Consider the following 19,047-nt stretch of genomic DNA (forward strand, 5'->3'; position numbering starts at 1 on the left):
ATCTGTAGATGCATGTACACCCACGCGTGTGCGCCAATATGCATGTATTTGTGTGCACCCGCGTATGTGTGTGCCCGTGTGTGTGTAAATGTGTGAGCCCCTGTGCTTATGTGTGCCCCGTGCGTGTATCTGTGTGTGCCCTTGTGCATATGTCTGTCTACTTGCTCGGGTGGGAATCTGTGTATGCCCATGTGTGTACCTGCATGTGTCCATGTGTGTACCTGCATGTACCCATGTGTGTGCCTGCATGTGTCCATGCGTGTACCTGCATGTGTCCATGTGTGTTCCTGCTTGTGCCCATGTGTGTACCTGCATGTGTCCATGTGTGTACCTGCATGTGTCCATGTGTGTGCCTGCATGTGTCCATGCGTGTTCCTGCATGTGTCCATGCGTGTTCCTGCTTGTGCCCAGGTGTGTACCTGCATGTGCCCATGCGTGTACCTGCATGTGTCCATGCGTGTTCCTGTGTGTACCTGCGTGTACCTGTATGTGTCCATGTGTGTACCTGCGTGTGCCTGTGTAGTGGGAGAATCACAAACATGTCACTGACAGTTTCCCCTGGTTTGAAATCAAACGGTGAAATTCCTGCTAGGATTTTCGGGGGCCCTTGTCTCCCTCCTGCAGGGCCGTACACCCTGAGAGTGGAGACGCCCGGCCTGGGGCCTGGGTGGAGATGTTACCCTGGGAGACTCCATCCAGCAGGAGGCAGCCCCACCCCCCGCACACTCCCATTTCGCTGCAGCTCCCCAGCCCGGCCTGCTGCATCTGGGAGGTCCCTGTGCTCGGGGGGCACCCACCTGGGGCCTTAGTACGGCCGGTTGGCGTCTTTCGGTCGCTTGAGCTGCACTTTCAGGCGCTTCATGCCGATCTGGAAGCCGTTCATAGCCTGGATGGCAGCCTGGGCGCTGGCAGGATTGTCGAAACTTACGAACCCTGGGGAGAAGATGGGAGTGAGGGAGGGGGGAGCCGGGGTGGGGTAAAGAGGCTGAGTGACCCCGGGAGACCCAACCAGCCCGTGCCCCCTGCACACCAGGCCCGGCTTTGTCCCGTGGGCGCCTGACTCAGGGTGGGCAGCTCCGCACTCAGGAGTCACCTCGTGCCCAGCCACCCTGGGGGCCGGGAGACGGGATCTGCTCCCTGAGGCTCGGGCCTGGGAGCCTCTATCGGTGGGAGCTGGAGGGTGCCTGATGCCAGCCAGCGTGGGGCACAGAAGGGGCTAGCAGAGCCCTGGTGTGGGCAGATCCGCTGGGGAAGCCAGCTCAGCAGCAGGCTCAGCGCCAGACCCTGTCTCCACGCGCGGCTGCACCAGTCCGTTGCCTGGGAGGCCGGCCCCTCGCCCTGGCACCCATTGGGTGCTTCTGGGGCTCAGCGGGAGGTCCCATGGGCTGGCCTTACCAAAACATTTGCTCTGATTGGTTGCCCGATCCACGAAGACTTTGGCAGAGATGACGTTCCCGAAGGGCAGGAACATCTGCAGGATCTCGGAGTCAGTGAACTCCTGGGGCAGGTGGTAGATGAAGATGTTACAGCCCTCGGGGCCTGTGGGGAGGAGGCAGGTGAGAGGGGACGGGGGTTCAGGGCATTGCCTGCCCTGGGTTCCCTTAAATCCCCCCACCGTGGACCCCTGTTCTAGACCCCCCCACACTGGGCCCCTGGACTAGACCACCATGCGGGGGCCACATTCTAGCTCCATCATGTTGGGCCCCAGTTCTAGATCCCCCAAGCTGCCCCCCCATTCTAGATCCTCCCCACTATGCACCCTCTAGAGCCTTCTGTGCTGGACCTCCCATTCTGGATCCTTCAATACCCTGCATTCTGGATGCCCCATTCCGGACTGTCCCCCTCTGGACTCTCTGTTCTAGATCACTCTATAGCCTGTTACCATGGACTCCCACATCCTTGGCCCTCTAGCTCCCCCTGCTCTGGACCTTTCCCCCCATTCTAGGCCCTTCAGTCTGGACCTCCCTGTTCTGGACTCACGTTCTAGATGCCTCATTCTGCCCCAATCTGGACCCCTCTAAAGCCCCATTGCTCTGGACCCTCTCATGTTCTAGACCACTCTAGATCCTCTCATTCTGGATCCCTGTAGCAATCCCATGCTCTGGTCTCCCCCTGGGAAGTGTTGGGGTCCCCCAGAAAGATGTGGGGGTCCTTAAAGTGCCCAGTGAAACCCTCTGCTACGGATTGGCACTAGGGTAGGGCTCCTGGCATTGACAAGAGATGTGAGGGGCCCAGGCGCCAGAGCTGGGCGCGGTTTCAGGTGGACAGTGTTGGGGGGGGCCTAGGAAGTCCTGGGGGGACAATATGGGGGGCAGCAGGCCTGGGCCTCACTTACCTTCCCGTTGCTGCTGCTGCTGGGGGGGCGGTTGCTGCGTGAGGATGGTCGGCTGCTGGGGGAAGGCCGGGCTCACCAGCCCGTAGGCAGCGGGGTAGGCGGCTGGCACGGAGGCAAAGGAGCGTGTGAGTGACCCCTCGGGATGGGGTGACGCACCCCCAAGTGGAGGATCTAGGCCCAGCCCTGAGGCCCCCTCTGCCCGTCGTTAGCTTAGCTCCCCTCCCCACTGCTTCCCAGTCCCCCCTCCCCCTCCAGGTCCCTTCACTCGCCGGGGGACCCCGCCCCACAGCCGCCATCCCTCTAGAAGCCCCCCCAAGGTCCTGGGGAATGCGGCTGACACTGCCCTCCCCCCCCCCCCCCCCCGGCACTGGTCAGACCTGGCGTCCATGCCTGGGATCCCTGCAAGAGGCTCATGCTACTGCCTCCACTCCACCCCCCAGCACCTTCCCCCACCCAAGGCCCCTTCCAGATCCCTCAGCTCCCTCCCCCCAGCCCCCACCAGACCTGTATAGTGCTGCATCCCGGCGTAGGCCTGCTGCAGGGGGTCCACGGGGGCGGCCGGGCTCTGAGCTGTTTGGGGAGAGGAGGGGGTTACCGCGGGAGCCTCTGGTGGGGGTCCTGCTCCCAGCTGAGGCGGGGGGGGGAGCAGGCGGGGTGCGTACCTGGGTACGGGTGGACCCCGTTGGTGTAGATGGCCTCAGAGGCCGGCTGCCCCGTGGCCTGCGTGGGAACGGGGCTGTAGCCGTTGACGCTGAGCGTGGCCGGGATGGCCGACACGGGGGTGGCGGCGATGGCGGGCGGCGTGCTGGTACCTGCGGGGCAGAGAGTCAGGAGGGGGGGCGGGTTCGGGGCCCTCTCCCCACCCACAGAAGGATCCCGGCTGGGTGCCAGCTCCCGGCTCCCCCCACCCCTAGCCAGGCGCCCCGGGTCTTTCTCCATCACCTGGCAGGGTGGGGCTGGGCCCCGGGCGCTCCCTGGCCCTACCTGAGGAGGGGGTGAGGGGCGTGAGGGGCGTGGCGATGATGCCATTGGGGTTGATTGTTGCCATCTGCTGCATCTGGACGGCGGCCATGGTGGCCATGGGGTTGAGGTAGGCGGAGTGCGCAGCGACCAGGGCTGCCTGCTGCTGCATTAGCTGGGGGGAGAGAGAGCGAGAGGGTGGGGCCGTTTGCCGGGCTGCCGGGGGTTGGGGAAGACCCGGCTGCAAGGACACACGCTGCTGCCCCGGCCCCCCAGCTCTGCCGGTGCCCCCCAACCCCAACCCACAGCCCCCGCTCGCCCAGCCCTGGGCTCCCCCATCCCCCTGCTCTGCCAGTGCCCCTCAGCCCCGACCCACAGCCCCCGCTCGCCCAGCCCTGGGCTCCCCCCTCCCCCAGCTCTGCCAGTGCCCCTCAGCCCCGACCCACAGCCCCCGCTCGCCCAGCCCTGGGCTCCCCCATCCCCCAGCTCTGCCAGTGCCCCCCAACCCCGACCCACAGCCCCCGCTCGCCCAGCCCTGGGCTCCCCCATCCCCCAGCTCTGCCAGTGCCCCCCAACCCCGACCCACAGCCCCCGCTCGCCCAGCCCTGGGCTCCCCCATCCCCCAGCTCTGCCAGTGCCCCCCAACCCCGACCCACAGCCCCCGCTCGCCCAGCCCTGGGCTCCCCCATCCCCCTGCTCTGCCAGTGCCCCTCAGCCCCGACCCACAGCCCCCGCTCGCCCAGCCCTGGGCTCCCCCCTCCCCCAGCTCTGCCAGTGCCCCTCAGCCCCGACCCACAGCCCCCGCTCGCCCAGCCCTGGGCTCCCCCCTCCCCCTGCTCTGCCAGTGCCCCTCAGCCCCGACCCGCAGCCCCCGCCCGGCCCCCCTCCCCAGCTCTGCCAGGCTCACCCCTCCCCCAGCTCTGCCAGTGCCCCTCAGCCCCGACCCGCAGCCCCCGCTCGGCCAGCTCTGGGCTCCCCCCTCCCCCTGCTCTGCCAGTGCCCCCCAACCCCGACCTACAGCCCCCTCTCGCCCAGCCCTGGGCTCCCCCATCCCCCAGCTCTGCCAGTGCCCCCCAACCCCGACCCGCAGCCCCCGCTCGCCCAGCCCTGGGCTCCCCCATCCCCCAGCTCTGCCAGTGCCCCCCAACCCCGACCTACAGCCCCCGCTCGCCCAGCCCTGGGCTCCCCCATCCCCCAGCTCTGCCAGTGCCCCCCAACCCCGACCCACAGCCCCCGCTCGCCCAGCCCTGGGCTCCCCCCTCCCCCAGCTCTGCCAGTGCCCCTCAGCCCCGACCCGCAGCCCCCGCTCACCCAGCCCTGGGCTCCCCCCTCCCCCTGCTCCGCCAGTGCCCCTCAGCCCCGACCCACAGCCCCCGCACGCCCAGCCCTGGGCTCCCCCCTCCCCCTACTCTGCCAGTGCCCCCCAACCCCGACCCACAGCCCCCGCTCCCCCAGCCCTGGGCTCCCCCCTCCCCCAGCTCTGCTGGTGCCCCTCAGCCCCGACCCGCAGCCCTTGCTGCCCCCCGTGGGCTCGCCCCATGGCCCCGCTGGGAGCCCAGGGCCGCGGCCGGCAGGGAGCCCCTTACTGCTTGGGTGTAGGCGCTGTAGGCCCCGAACTGCAGGGCGATGGGGCTGAACATGCCCAACTGGTTGGCCACCTGCTGCATGCGGCGCAGGCCTCGCTCCTTCTCCGTGTCGGCGAACTTCACCACCAGGCTGGAGGAGGCGCCCTGGGAATGGACCCCCCCCCCCACGGCTAGTGAGACAAGCGGAGCATGGGCACTGGATCCGGCCCGGGCTGGGCCCTGCCCCACAACTCAGCCAGCCCGGGCGACACAGGCCCCAGGCAAGACCTGTCTGGTCCACGCTGGCTCCCGGCCCCTCCTTCTGCAGCCACCACGCCTGGTGCATGGAGGGTCCGGCCTTCCCCGCCTCCAACCCCCTCCCCCGCCAGGTCATAGGACCTAGTGGGTAGAGCCCCAACCTCAGCTTCAGAACACCAGGGTCTCTTCTTGTCTCGGATGCTCCTTGAGCTTGGGTGAGTGGCTTGCCCTGCCCGTGTGCCTCAGTTTCCCCGCCTGTTGACTGGGGCGAATGATCCCGAACTCCTTTGTAAAGGGCTTTGAGGGTCTTGGCATGAGCCGGACTCGGAGCCAGAGTGACAGGGGTTGGGGCCGGACATGGGCGGCCAACGGTTTTGAGATTGTGAACAACCGTCCCCAACGGACGGGGGGTGAAACGTTGAAACGCTGGGACGTTTTCCTCAACCGCCGAAGAAATGTTCCTCGCGGGGCAGTCGGGAGGTTTTGTTCCCGCGGTGGCTCTTGGATCGGTGGATTCCCCGCTCCCTCCGGCGCGCCCACGCCGCGGACTCCACAGTCGCCTCGATGCGGAAAACGGGCGCTTTTGTTCACCGCCGGCTCTTCCCAACCAGCGACACTTCTCCTCCGTGGAGAAATGGGTCCCAGCCCGGCCGTTCCCACGGCAATGGCCTCTCCCCCCGGGTGGCATTTTCCAACGAAAAAACGTTTTCTCGGAAAATTCCCGACGGGCTCTCGAGGCTGCAGTGGCGAGCGTGGTCCATCAGAGGGCAGCAGAGCCTTGGGCACAGTCCTCGCCTCCTGTCCTAGGGCTGAGCTGGGTCCTTCCAGGGGGCAAGTCTGGGGGGCTAAGAGCTGGAGCTGCCCACGTCAGAGGGCGCAAGAGGCTGACGGGGGTGCCCGCTGGTGTGCGGCCCAGCTGGTGCCCGGCTAAGGCTGCAGGCTTCCAGGGACGGGGGGGCTGGAGCAGAAGAGGCCAGGGCAGGCTGGACAGACTCACAGGAGCTGGGCGTCAGCTGGTACCTGCCCAGCCCTCTGGCTCCGAGCTCGGGCAGTGAAAGCCTCCGTCTCTGCCTGAGCCGTGACCTCCACCCGGCTGGCAGCACGCTGGCTCGGCCGCCTGGGCGCCCGGCTGCAGGGTAGACGGGCCCGGTGCATTCCCAGCATGCGCTGAGGGGCCCAGCCGGGTCCCCGCAGACAGACACACCCAGCCTCGGTCGACGCCCTGGGCCAAGGCGGGGGAAGTGCCGAGGGCCGGGATCCAAGCCTGCAGGGGCACCGCGAGTGCCGGGGAGGAGGAGGGAGGGGAGGCCCAGCCAGGGCAGCGTTTGATGCCAAGCTCCCGACTGAGAGCCACGCCAGGAATGGCCCCCGCTCAGCCCCCGGGGGCCAGCGCGCCCAGCCCTGCCTTACCGGCAATGTCCGGCTGCCGTGCAGCGTGTTGATGGCAGCTTGGGCCTCGGCGTGGGTCTGGAACTTCACGAAGGCGCAGCCTGCGGGGGGGAGGGGAGAGTCAGTGCTGTTGGGGGGGGGAGAGGGCAGGACTGGCGCAGACAGACCCCCGGAGCGCACCTCCTGAGAGTGCACAGACACCTGAGCGTACCCCCAAGAGTGCACAGACACCCCGAGCGCACACCCCTTGAGAGTGCACAGACACCCGAGCGCACCCCCTGAGAGTGCACAGACACCTGAGCGTACCCCCAAGAGTGCACAGACACCCCGAGCGCACACCCTTTGAGAGTGCACAGACACCCCGAGCGCACCCCGAGAGTGCACAGACACCCAAGCACACCCCCTGAGAGTGCACAGACACTGCGAGTGCAAACACCCTGAGAGTGCACAGACACCGCGAGTGCAAACACCCTGAGAGTGCACAGACACCCCGAGCGCACCCCCTGAGAGTGCACAGACACAGTGAGTGCAAACACCCTGAGTGTACAGACACCCCGAGCACATATCCCCTGAGAGTGCACAGACACCCCCTGAGAATACACAGACACCCTGAACACATACACCCTGAGAGTGCACAGACACCACGAGTACACACCCTGAGATACACAGTACCCCTGCTGTACCCCGGCCCCCACAGCACACCACCACCCATTGTGTCCCCATCTGCAGCCCAGCGCCCCTGCTGTGTCCCTACCCCCGCAGCCCAGCACCACCTGCTGTGCCCTCACGGCCTACAGCACAACACTCCCCATTGTGACCCCGCCCTCCACAGCACAGCGCCCCCTGCTGTACCCCCCGCAGCACACCAACACCCATTGTACCTCCACCCCCCGCAGCCCAGCACCCCCTGCTGTGCCTCTGCCCTGTACAGCACAACACCCCCCATTGTGCCCCCTCCCGCCACAGCACAGCACTCCCTGCCCCCACAGCACAGCGCCCCCTGCTGTACCCCCGCACCTCACAGCACAGCGCCCCCTGCTGTGCCTCTGCCCTGTACAGCACAACACCCCCCATTGTGCCCCCTCCCGCCACAGCACAGCACTCCCTGCCCCCACAGCACAGCGCCCCCTGCTGTACCCCCGCACCTCACAGCACAGCGCCCCCTGCTGTGCCTCTGCCCTGTACAGCACAACACCCCCCATTGTGCCCCCTCCCGCCACAGCACAGCACTCCCTGCCCCCACAGCACAGCGCCCCCTGCTGTACCCCCGCACCTCAGAGCACAGCGCCCCCTGCTGTGCCTCTGCCCCCACAGCACAGCGCCCCCTGCTGTACCCCCGCCCCTCACAGCACAGCACCCCCTGCTGCCCCCTCACAGCACAGCGCCCCCTGCTGCCCCGCAATACAGCGCCCCCTGCTGTACCCCCGCCCCTCACAGCACAGCGCCCCCTGCTGTACCCCCGCCCCTCACAGCACAGCGCCCCCTGCTGTATCCCTGCCCCCACAACACAGCGCCCCCTGCACTCCCACCCCTCGCAATACAGCGCCCCCCTGCCTGCCCCCACAGCACAGCGCCCCCTGCTTTACCCCCGCCCCTCACAGCACAGCGCCCCCTGCTGTACCCCTGCCCCCACAACACAGCACCCCCTGCTTTACCCCCGCCCCTCATAGCACAGCGCCCCCTGCTGTACCCCCGCCCCATATAGCCCAACACTCCCCGCTGTGCCCCAGCCCTGCTCCTGCCACACAGTGTCCCATAGTGCCCCCCTGCAGCAGTGCCACCTCCTGTGCCCCAAGCTGTGTGCAGCAAAGCACCCCCACCCCGCTCCCTGCAGCTCCCCTTGGCCATGGGGCCTGGGCCCGCGACAGCAGCCCCGGACAGCCCCTCACCTTTGCTGGTGCCGTCCGGCCCTCGCAGCACCGTGCACTCGTCGATGTTCCCGAAGGGCTCAAACATTTTCCTGACGTCCTCGTCCGTCTGCTGCTTGCCCAGCATCCCCACAAACAGCTTCCGGTCTTCTGGCAGGGAAGAGGCAGCGCTGAGAGGGGAGCCGGGCCCCTCTGCCCCCCAGCCTGCCCCTCGCGCCGAGAGCCCCACGCCTCCTCTCACCACCTCGGCTCGGCCCAGGCTGGGAGCGTGGCGTGGCGGTGACAGGCGCCAGCGGCGAGGTCCAAGCATGGTGCCGTGAGGGATGCTGCAGAGTCGCAGCTCCGCCTGGCTGGATCTCTCCATCCTTAGGGCCTAGGCTGCTGATCTGTCTGCCTGTCCTTAGCGCTGTGCCCCTAGATCCTGCGCCGCCTGTCTGTCCCTATCCTTGGCTACTGGGATGCGGGTCTGTCGGGCTGTCTCCCTCCCTAGATCCCGGCTGATCTACCCACTCCGGTGTCTGCCGAGAACACCGTTAGCCCTGCCCAGTATCGATCTGATGTCACGGGAGAGCAGGGTGGCGAAAACACGAGGGATCCTGGGAATGGGAAGGGGGCACGTTGGGGGATCCCCCTCCCCAATCTGATCCAAGCTTTGCTCCCCTCCCCAGAGATTGTTGGGAGCCCGGGGTGAATGCTGAAAGGGGGGGATCATCCCTTTGTTCTGGTGGGGGGTTAGCTGGGGTCCCAGAGCAGGCCTGCCCCCTCCCCACGCCCGGCGGGTACCTCCTCTGCTTTCACTGTCTGCTGGCTTCACCTGGATGGGCCGGTTCATCTGCAAGGGGAAGAGAAGGGAGAGATACTGAGGATGTGACCAGGCAGACCCTGGCACTCGGCGAGCAGGGAAACCCCTCCCCTCTCCCCCAGAAATGAAACCATTCAGCAGCCAGACCCTACCCCCCATCAACAAGAGCATCCTGCTAGGGGCATGAGCCTGTTGGAGTCCTATCACATCATACAGAGGGGAAACTGAGGCACCGTGCGTGACTGTGACATGCCCAAGAATACACAGCAGGTCAGAGCCCAGATGAGTCCAATCAGCTATAACCATTAGACAACACACCCCTCCCACAGCCAGGAATCCTGGCTCGCTCCCCTTTGTTTAGTGACACCCTGGAGAGCCAGGACTGCAGTATCCCCACCTGTCAGAGCCCTGCCCCAGTGGGTACCACTTGGGACCCCATGCAGAGCTTGTCTGTGGCCGGCTCAAACCTTGGCCTCTGTGCGCCTGTCCCTGGCTACTGACCTGAGCCCCATCACACAGCCAGGAACCGAACTGGTAACTGGGCAAGAGCCCTGCACCCCATTTCCCAGGCACCCAGTCCCGGCACTGCCCTGAGCCCGGATCGGACCAGAGCACCCTGGAGGGGGCGAGGCCCCATAGCCCATTGCTGGCCCCCCTGAGCCAGCCTGTCCCCACAGTCTGGGGCAGGATTCATTCTGGGCACCTAGTGGGGAAAGGCTCAGAGGCTGCTCCTGAGCTGGCCTGGCCTGGGGGTCCCAAGCTGATGGGGAAAGGAGAATCCAGCAGCAACCACGGACACCCCAAAGCCAGTGTCAAAAGACCCCTGCACCCACTCCCTGCAGGATCACTGGGTCCACCGCTGCCGGTGAGGGGAGAGCGCCCCCTAGTGAACGCCCCACTCCCTGCAGCCCAGCCCAGCACTATGAGGGGAGAGCGCCCCCTAGTGAACATCCCGCCCCACTCCCTGCAGCCCAGCACTATGAGGGGAGAGCGCCCCCTAGTGAACACCCCGCCCCACTCCCTGCAGCCCAGCTCAGCACTATGAGGGGAGAGTGCCCCCTAGTGAACGCCCCACTCCCTGCAGCCCAGCACTATGAGGGGAGAGCGACCCCTAGTGAACACCCCGCCCCACTCCCTGCAGCCCAGCACTGCCTGCGAGGGGAGAGCGCCCCCTAGTGAACGCCCCACTCCCTGCAGCCCAGCCCAGCACTATGAGGGGAGAGCGAACGTCCCGCTTCCTGCAGCCCAGCACCATGAGGGGAGAGCGCCCCCCTAGTGAACACCCCACTTCCTGCAGCCCAGCTCAGCACCATGAGGGGAGAGCGCCCCCTAGTGAACGCCCCACTCCCTGCAGCTCAGCCCAGCCCAGCACTATGACGGGAGAGTGCCCCCTAGTGAACGTCCCGCTTCCTGCAGCCCAGCACTATGAGGGGAGAGCGACCCCTAGTGAACACCCCGCTTCCTGCAGCCCAGCCCAACACTAGGAGAGGAGAGCGCCCCCTAGTGAACACCCCACCCCACTCCCTGCAGCCCAGCCCTATGAGGGGAGAGCGCCCCCTAGTGAACACCCCGCCCCACTCCCTGCCCAGCCCAGCACTATGAGGGGAGAGCGCCCCCTAGTGAACACCCCACCCCACTCCCTGCAGCCCAGCACTGCCTGCAAGGGGAGAGCGCCCCCTAGTGAACGCCCCATTCCCTGCAGCCCAGCCCAGCACTATGAGGGGAGAGCGCCCCCTAGTGAACATCCTGCTTCCTGCAGCCCAGCCCAGCACTAGGAGGGGAGAGCGCCCCCTAGTGAACACCCCACCCCACTCCCTGCAGCCCAGCCCTATGAGGGGAGAGTGCCCCCTAGTGAACACCCTACCCCACTCCCTGCCCAACCCAGCACTATGAGGGGAGAGCGCCCCCTAGTGAACACCCCACCCCACTCCCTGCAGCCCAGCACTGCCTGCGAGGAGAGAGCACCCCCTAGTGAACGCCCCACTCCCTGCAGCCCAGCACCCAGCCCAGCACTGCCTGCAAGGGGAGAGCGCCCCCTAGCGAACGTCCCGCTTCCGGCAGCCCAGCCCAGCACTGACTGCGAAGGGAGAGCACCCCCTAGTGAATGCTCCATTCCTTGCAGCTCAGCCCAGCACTATGAGGGGACAGCGCCCCCTAGTGAACACCCCGCCCCACTCTCTGCAGCCCAGCGCAGCACTGCCTGCAAGGGGAGAGCGCCCCCTCGTGAATGCCCCTCTCCCTGCAGCCCAGCACTGACTGTGAAGGGAGAGCGCCCCCTTGTGAACGCCCCACTCCGTGCAGCCCAGCACTGACTGCGAAGGGAGAGCGCCCCCTAGTGAACGCCCCACTCCCTGCAGCCCAGCACTGACTGTGAGAGGAGAGTGCCCCCTAGCGATCACCCCGCCCCGCTCCCTGCAGCCCAGAGCCCCCTAGAGCCATGCTGAGGGTTTGGGCCCAGCGCTGACTGGGAGGGGAGAGCACCCCCCCCCGCCGAACACACCACCCCGCTCCCATGTGGAGCAAAGCCAGCCCGCGAGGGGAGGGTTAAAGCAGAGCCATGGGATTAACTCGGTGGGGTGGCCGGGACGGGTTCTGTAAAAGCGCCTGTAATCATATTAAAGGAAAGCTGCAACTTGAAGCAGAGAGGGGAGGGAGGCAGCCTCCCCACACACTGCATGGCAACACTGTACTCCCCCCAGTCCCAGGGTGGCCAGAGCGCGGGTGTGAGAAATCAGGACCCCTTTTGTTTCGGGGCGGAGAGTTGCCTCTATAAGCCAAGTCCCTAATAGTGGGATACCTCATCACCCTACTCGCATTGCCTGTGGCCAGGGCATCTGGGATGCCCCAGCCGCCAGCAGCTGTGGAGGGACAGCACCAGTAAAATCCCAGGGATGACTCTGGGACTTTGTGGGTCACAATGTGAGGGTCCAGTCCTGAGCCCGTCAATCCTGAAGGCAAGGGGGCACCACGACCAGGCAGGGGAGCAGCCAGAGGCCCAGGATTGACATGGGAAGGCAAGAACAGAACCCAGCTCGGAGTCCAGCAGCCTGTGCTCTGCCCCTCTCTCCCCCGTCCCCCGCCATTTCTCTCCACCAATATTCGCTCACATTTTTTTCCATCCACGTGTGGAATAAATTTTGTGATGTGCACTGAGGCATGGGTGAATGTGCACCACTAATGGAAACACATGCTGGCAGCTGTGGGCTCTGAGGGCACTCTGCTAATCAGCTGGGTGAAATGGGGATCCCTTCCGGGTGGCCGCCCAAGCACACAGATTACAGGGAACCCTGCTCTCCACACTCCTGGAAGTTCTGCCCTCCATCCAGGTAGGTGCCTTTGAGAGAGAGATTTAGGACCAATTAAAAATAAGCCAGGAGCAGGCAGGCTTCTAACAAGGCCACATTGAAATTGCAGGGGCGAGTGTCCATCAGGACTAGCCACCGATCTCTGCCTTTCACCAAGGCCTAACCCTCTTTCCTGTACTGAGCCTCCCAGCCCGCCTGAGAGACAGGGCTTTTATCCCCAGTGTACAGATGGGGAAAACTGAGGCCCAAATCGTTCGCTGCCTCCACTGACTTCAATGCAGTGGCACCAGCTAGCAGCGGCTGAGGACTGGCTCCCTGTCCCCCATTCACCTGGACCCATCTGCAGTCCCAACGCTGGCCCACTCACTGAGCAGAACCCAGTGCCACACGAGGTGCTGGCACCACGGCCACCCAGTGCAGGACCACGACTTATCCAGGAGATCAACGAGAAAAAAACGCCCCGGACCTGAGGCCATCTGTTCTTACAGCTCTCACGCTCCCAGCCTGGTCATGGGCCGGGGCAAGGTAGAGGTCCTACCAGGACACCAGCGTGGCCCCATGCTGGGGCTGGGGGATGGGGATTTCAGTGCCCTGTAAAGCAGCTCGTATTTCTGGCAGGGCACTGCCCGCCCACCTTGCCCGCTCTTGGCACCTTCTCTCTCCAAGGAGGACTTACATGGTTGGGGGTGGGGCAGGCAAGGAGCCCACCCAAGCTGTTTAAATAAAGCCCCGCTAATTGCCCGGTGGACTAATAATTACCAAGCTCTATTGGTCACACAGAGGGTGCCGATGCGGGTGAGACACCCAGCAGGGCCCTTGCCCCTGCCCCCGCTTGGTCAGCCTCCTCAGCAAAAGGACGCCTCCAGCTGCATAGCCAACACCGTCTCACCAGCCGGCCCAGCGCAGGCGAGACATGGGCTGTCTGGCAGCCTCACCTCCCAGCCCCCTTTCAGATCAGCCAGGCTATTTATCTGCCGTTTGGATCTAAGTGTCCGTGGGTTCCACCTCTCCATGTCCTATCTGTCCATCTTGTCATCTATCCATCTCTCCACCTACCCATCTGTAGCTGTCTATCCAGCCGCTCATCCAATCTCTCCAGCCATCCATCTCAGAGGCCCATCTCTCCCTAGGAAGCGTCTAGCCAGCGATCCCAACCCCTCCCCAGACACAGCTCCCAAGCAGCCTGTCAATCGCCGCTCTTTTAGGAGCAGGTAAGCCCCTCAGACCCCGCCCCCCATGCCCCTGTCCCCGCGCAGTAAGAGAAAACACACCCCAGCCAGAAGGCCACTAGGATAGTCAGTTGCCATGGCACCCCTGCCCTGCATCTTCCTCCATGATTCCCCAGCTCCCGCCTTGCTTTGTTGCCAGGTTATCTCTGGTTGCCACAGCAACCAGTGCAGCATGGGGACCACTTTTTCCTCTCGTGGTATAAAAAAACACACACACACAACAGGGCCTGGCAGCATCTAAGGAGCCGTGGATTTTCAGAGCAGCATGGCACCCAAGCTGGGCACAGACTGGTAAAAGGGGCTAGCCCACAGAGGGGGCGGCATCTGCTGGGGTTTTCAGCCCCTTGAGCACATAAGGAATCTAGTGCTGACAGGAGAGACGTAGAGATCTTATGCCTAGTTCAGAGCCAGGATCCTGGGCTCCCCATCCTGGCCTTGCTCTGGGACCAGAGGGCAGCTTGGTGCCCCCAAGCCTTCTGAACGTGTCTGTCTTTACTGGAATGCGCATGACGCGTAGTATCCGGCACAGCCCATGCCCGAAAGGGCTCACAAGAAGAGAGGCGGGTAAACTGAGGCACGGAGTGGCAAAGGGACTTGCCTTCTCCAGACTGTCAGAGACATGCCCTAACCAGTAGGCCATGCCACCCTCCCTCCTGAAACTGTGGAATCAGTCAGACACTCACTCCCATTTCACTGCGGCTGGCACCACTGCCCTGGGTTGGATTTGACCTGGCAGCCTAGTTCAAAGGCTCCCATCTCTGGACTCCCCCTCAGGGTTCAGCCCCAGTGCTAGAGCTGGGGGGACAGATATTAACCAACTGGCAGCACCTGTGTACTGGGGGATACTGGGGTACTGGGGGGGTGCTGGAGAGGGGTGACTCCACTGCACACAGGAAGCACTTGTGGCTGGCAGAAGGGGGTGACGAAGGACCATGTGCTCACTGCCTGGGAAGGGGGAGATGGCTCTGGCATGCAGCAGTTGTTTATAAAGTACAGGACCCACTGCGGAGATGCAGCCACTTCTGGGGCGGAGCGGGGTGGCTGCTTATACAGAGAACACAGAGCCCAGTGTTGGGACAAAACCACTTCTGAGGCAGGGCGGTTGCTTACACAGACAGCCCTCACTCGGCCCTCAGATGCAGCTACCTCTGGGGTGGGGCAGCTGTTTATACAGGGATTCCTCACGTATGACACCACCCTGGCGGCTGGGATGTGGACACCTCACTATGCCAGCCCCCAGCCCCAATGAATCCCTGCAGGGTTATACTCCACAGCACATGGGAGCTTAGCCCTACAGAGACATGAACTTGCCAAACCTTGGGCTGATCCAGCCGCCCTCAGCTGCAACATCCCCACTCCTGGTGCCCACAGAGGACATCGGGGGGCAGCCTTGGAGGTGAGGCTGGGGGAACAGTCAGCCAGTGCTGTCCAGCCAGCCTTGTCCCACAGCATATGACTCACCGGCCCTAAACCTACTGAGCCGAGACCCATTACCATATCGGAGCCCCACTCTTGGCATGCCGCTGCGTCGGTTTCCAACCCTGCTTTATTCAATTAATGTATGGCTACAAACATGCATAACTCAAAGATGCTTTGGACAAAATACCTCATGGCATCTGTCAATCCGAATGGCTTAGTCTGCAGGATCTGTCTATCTTATTTTGGAATCTGTCTCACCCTTGTGTGTAAAGTCAGAACTACGGGGTAGGGAATTGGCTGTGGTTTTAAATGTGCAAATGAAAGCCATGGAAGGTGTTTCCAGTGCGGAGGGATCAGCTTAACAACTTGCAAACAGCCTTTTTTGTCTGAGTCGGGGTTGGTCCTGGAAAAACATGTGACCAAAACAACTCACCCTGGTATGTGAGTTTAACCAGGTAATTTTCCATGGAAGGGGTGTGTGTGTGTGTGTGTGTGTGTGTGAGTGTGAGCGTGTGTGTGTGTTGATCCAAGGTGCAGGCCCTGAACCCCACCACACAGTGGGGAACCGCCTTGCTGCATTCTGCCTCCAGAAAGGCACCCCTCCAAGACCAGAGTAGATCTCTATAGGCTGGCAGAGTGGGGTGCAGTTACAGGGGGCAAAGCTGGGGGGGGGCATGCGATCCTGGATAGAGGATACGTCTGGTATGATTCAGCTGATTAGCCGTGGGCTTCACCATGAGCTAGAAACTGGGGGGGGGGGCTGACCAGGAAGGAGCATGAATTGCAATAAACAAGGATGCCCCGGCTCAGGCATCTCATGTCACGAGGGAAGGATCCAGGCCCGGGTTGGGGTTTTGGGGAGTCCCCCTTCCCGACCCATGAGCCATGTCGCTTTTGGCATCCATGACAAAGTCATCGCAACCTCACCTCGCGGGGCTGTCACGCCAGGGGGAAAAAAAAGCAGCAGCTGCCCGGTAACCATGGCAACCAGAGAATATGAACCATGGCAACCGCCCACTCATCCCCAATTTACCCACTGTGTTACCTAGTAACCATGCTGACATCATCATTTATCTCTATAAACAACACCGGTGGTGGGGGGGGGGGACAATTGGAGCAAAGGGGAAGAAAAACAAAGGGTGTGTGCGGGGAGCGGGTGTTAAAATCTCCAAAATATTCAAGTAGGGGTAATGAGGGGAGCCCTGGGGGAAAAGACAGATATACACCCCCCCCAACCCTGCGAAACAGCCTTCCTCTGGCAGCTGTTTGTACAGGACTCCCTCTCCTGATGCTGAGATGCAGCCATGTCTGGGGTGGGATGCAAGGGATGTTTACACTGGTACCAGGTACCCTCCAGCTGACATCACCATGCAGTTACCTCTGGGGTGGGACATGGGGAACTGTTAATATAGAGGTCTCTTGCCCAGCACTGAAATGGCCACCTCTGGGGTGAGGCAGCTGTTTATATAAGGATCACCCACCCATCTCTGCTAGACATCTCTGGGATAGGTAGGGCACAGGGGCTAGGTGCCCTTTGTCTGGCACTGAGATGCAGCTGGCTCTAGTTTGGGGCATGGCATAGACTTAACACAGCAACAACCTGCCATGCATCACCCAATGTTCCCTCTAATCTTTTCCATCCCGGTGCAGATGTTTTCCATCCCCGTGCAGAATAAATCTTTCTATGTGCACTGAGGCATGTGTGAATGTGCACCACCGGGAGAAACACAAACCTAATTGCGGGCACTCTGCTTGGGGTTGCCAGATGGTTTCAGAAAAAATACCCCACGACAACAACAACAAAAACATGCCAGGAAAAAGTTTGTTGTGCAAAAACAAAAACAAAAAAAACCTACAAACACCATGGCCCCTTTTAAAACGGCGTGAGGCTTTTTTTGGCCCTAACAGGCTGCAGGTGGCTGCCCGCCATCTTGCCTCCCTGAACTGGGCTGGACAGCTCCCCAGTAAGCACCACAGTTGCCAGGCTGCCTCCGTATTGAGCCAAACAGCCCGGGATTTTCGCCTCCTGGCCGAGAAAAAATCCGAAAGTACTGGACATTTTAGCTCCATACCGGACACCTGGCAACCCTAGCTCTGCTGATCCCTTCCCAAAGCTGCCATAGCCAACGCTGGCTCCCATACCAGGGCAGCACGCTGCAGGACAGGAGTTGTGCCGGGATTAGGGGGACGGGGGCTCACCCAGTGCTTACTCTGGAATGAAAGAGGAGCCGGCCGGGGCTCGGCCCTCAAGCCCTGCTGCCTGTTTGCCAGTCTGGGGTGGCTCCTCTGGATGCTGGCACCAGTGGAGGAGCCTCTGTCCTTGAGGAGCAGCCCTGAGGCCCGGGAGATGCCAGGTGCCCTCCTCACCCACGAGCTGCTGGAACCAGAGCAGAGCGGACCCGGCTGCGTCTTTCCTGCCCCTGGGAACTTTTCAGATCTGCCAGCGCCGCTTGCTCGGGGGGATTCTGCTGGAATTCATAATTTCCTGGGGGCTGCTGGCCACACCGCCCGGCCTGGGCTTCCGACAGCTTCTAAGCGTGGGGCTGGGGGTGGAACGCTCTGCTTGTGGCCTGTGGAACTCCCAGCCACAGGACAGTGGGCTCTGCATGGTTCATAAGACCTGGGGGGGGGGGTGCTCCTAAGAGAATGAAGCAGGGTGAGGCTTAGCTTTCCCTCCCCATTGTTTACAAATGACACTTGGGGAGAGAGGAAGAGGAGCACCCCAGCAGCCTGGGTATCATCCCCTCTGTCCTCCCAGCCTGTCTGGCCCAGGGGCTAGAAAGGGGGGGAGGGGGGGAGGCAGGCTCCCTGTGTGGCAGGGGGGTTGGTGGAAGCTGGGCGGTGCCGTCCCGCTGGTGGAGGGCCCAAAGCCAGGGAGGGAAGGGGCTGGTCTTGCTTGTGGTCCAGCTCTCTACAGCCAGCTCGGGACCCGGCTCTCTCTCGCCAAGGGATTCCTCCACAGCTGGAATGGGGGAAGCGCCCCTCAGCCCGGGGACCAGCTCCCTCCTCCACATGCGGGGACAGCCAACCCCGCAGGGCCGTGGTCTCCCTAGTCAAGACTCTCCCCCGGCCAAGGCATGGAGATCCAGGGCGCCCCGCCCACGGCCCGGAGCCAGCAACCTACCAGAGCCACCTCGGCGGGCGCCAAGCAGCAACGCTGCCACCAGCTGCGGCGGGGCGTCCCCCGTAGCCACCAGCCGAGGCGGGGCGCGCATCTGGGAGCAGCAGGCCGAGGGAGACGCCGGGAGACGCAATTGGGAGGCCCGGGGCCTGATCTTGGTTGCGGTTTGTGATACCGCCAACGAACACCTGAGCACCCGGGTCGCTGTCGCTCTGCTGTCCAGACCAGCCCCTCTGTAACTGGGGCAACTGGGCGGGGGGTGGCCAGGTACACTGTGGGGGTATTGGCCACTGCGTGGGAATCCAGAGTCTGCTGCCCACAGGCGGGAGGGGGAAATTCCCCGTTCTCTTCTTCCCCTGGTGGGAAGGCGCAACTTTTGAACGCTCTCGCCAGCCCGGCGCTGTTAGTAACAAACAGCCCCACGGTGCCACCTGCTCAGGGAGAGGGCATGCCGCTTTCGGCTCATCCCGCCAAGCCCCCCAAGGGATTGCATGGCGCCTCCCCGGCCCACGGCACCAGGCGGTCCCCTCTGCTCTGTCTCCAAGAGCTTGGGAGCTTTCTTGGACTATTTGCCATGGGGGGGGATGCTTTGGGTTTTCCCAGCCCCCTGTTTGCACAGCAGCCCCTGTGTAGGCTGTTCCGGGGGCGGGGATAGGGACTCAAACCCCCATCCCTGCCCTTCCCAGGCAAAAGCCCTATCCCCTAGGCCACTCCACAACCCACCTCCCCACCTCTGTAGCTGGAAATAGATTCCGGGCCAGGAAGCAGAACTGTCCCAGTTGCTATTTTTCCCTCT

The 19,047-nt window shown here is 63.4% G+C and overlaps 1 protein-coding gene across 5 annotated transcripts in view; it reads right to left on the minus strand.

Moving 5' to 3' along the window:
• Window positions 1–797: 797 nt before the first annotated feature.
• Window positions 798–19,047, minus strand: part of CELF3 (CUGBP Elav-like family member 3) — a 40,888-nt gene continuing 22,638 nt past the window's right edge. Inside the window, exons 1-11 of one of the 5 annotated variants that reach the window (XM_075907380.2) lie at window positions 13,754–13,819; window positions 9,159–9,207; window positions 8,397–8,525; window positions 6,529–6,608; window positions 4,882–5,025; window positions 3,320–3,470; window positions 2,998–3,147; window positions 2,840–2,905; window positions 2,336–2,437; window positions 1,396–1,539; window positions 798–933 (exon numbers count right to left, since the gene is read on the minus strand). In XM_075907380.2, coding sequence (XP_075763495.1) covers window positions 806–933; window positions 1,396–1,539; window positions 2,336–2,437; window positions 2,840–2,905; window positions 2,998–3,147; window positions 3,320–3,470; window positions 4,882–5,025; window positions 6,529–6,608; window positions 8,397–8,525; window positions 9,159–9,207; window positions 13,754–13,807 — 1,197 coding nt within the window. In that variant the 5' untranslated portion in view covers window positions 13,808–13,819 and the 3' untranslated portion in view covers window positions 798–805. Of the gene's footprint in view, window positions 934–1,395; window positions 1,540–2,335; window positions 2,438–2,839; window positions 2,906–2,997; window positions 3,148–3,319; window positions 3,471–4,881; window positions 5,026–6,528; window positions 6,609–8,396; window positions 8,526–9,158; window positions 9,208–13,538; window positions 13,708–13,753; window positions 13,820–19,047 lie in introns of those variants that run through there. The other 4 variants (XM_089772415.1, XM_089772414.1, XM_075907379.2 and 1 more) reach the window with 4 other exon arrangements.

Source organism: Pelodiscus sinensis, chromosome 22 (assembly GCF_052426305.1).
Source record: "Pelodiscus sinensis isolate ZL-2025 chromosome 22, ASM5242630v1, whole genome shotgun sequence".
NCBI classification, from domain to species: Eukaryota; Metazoa; Chordata; order Testudines; family Trionychidae; genus Pelodiscus; species Pelodiscus sinensis.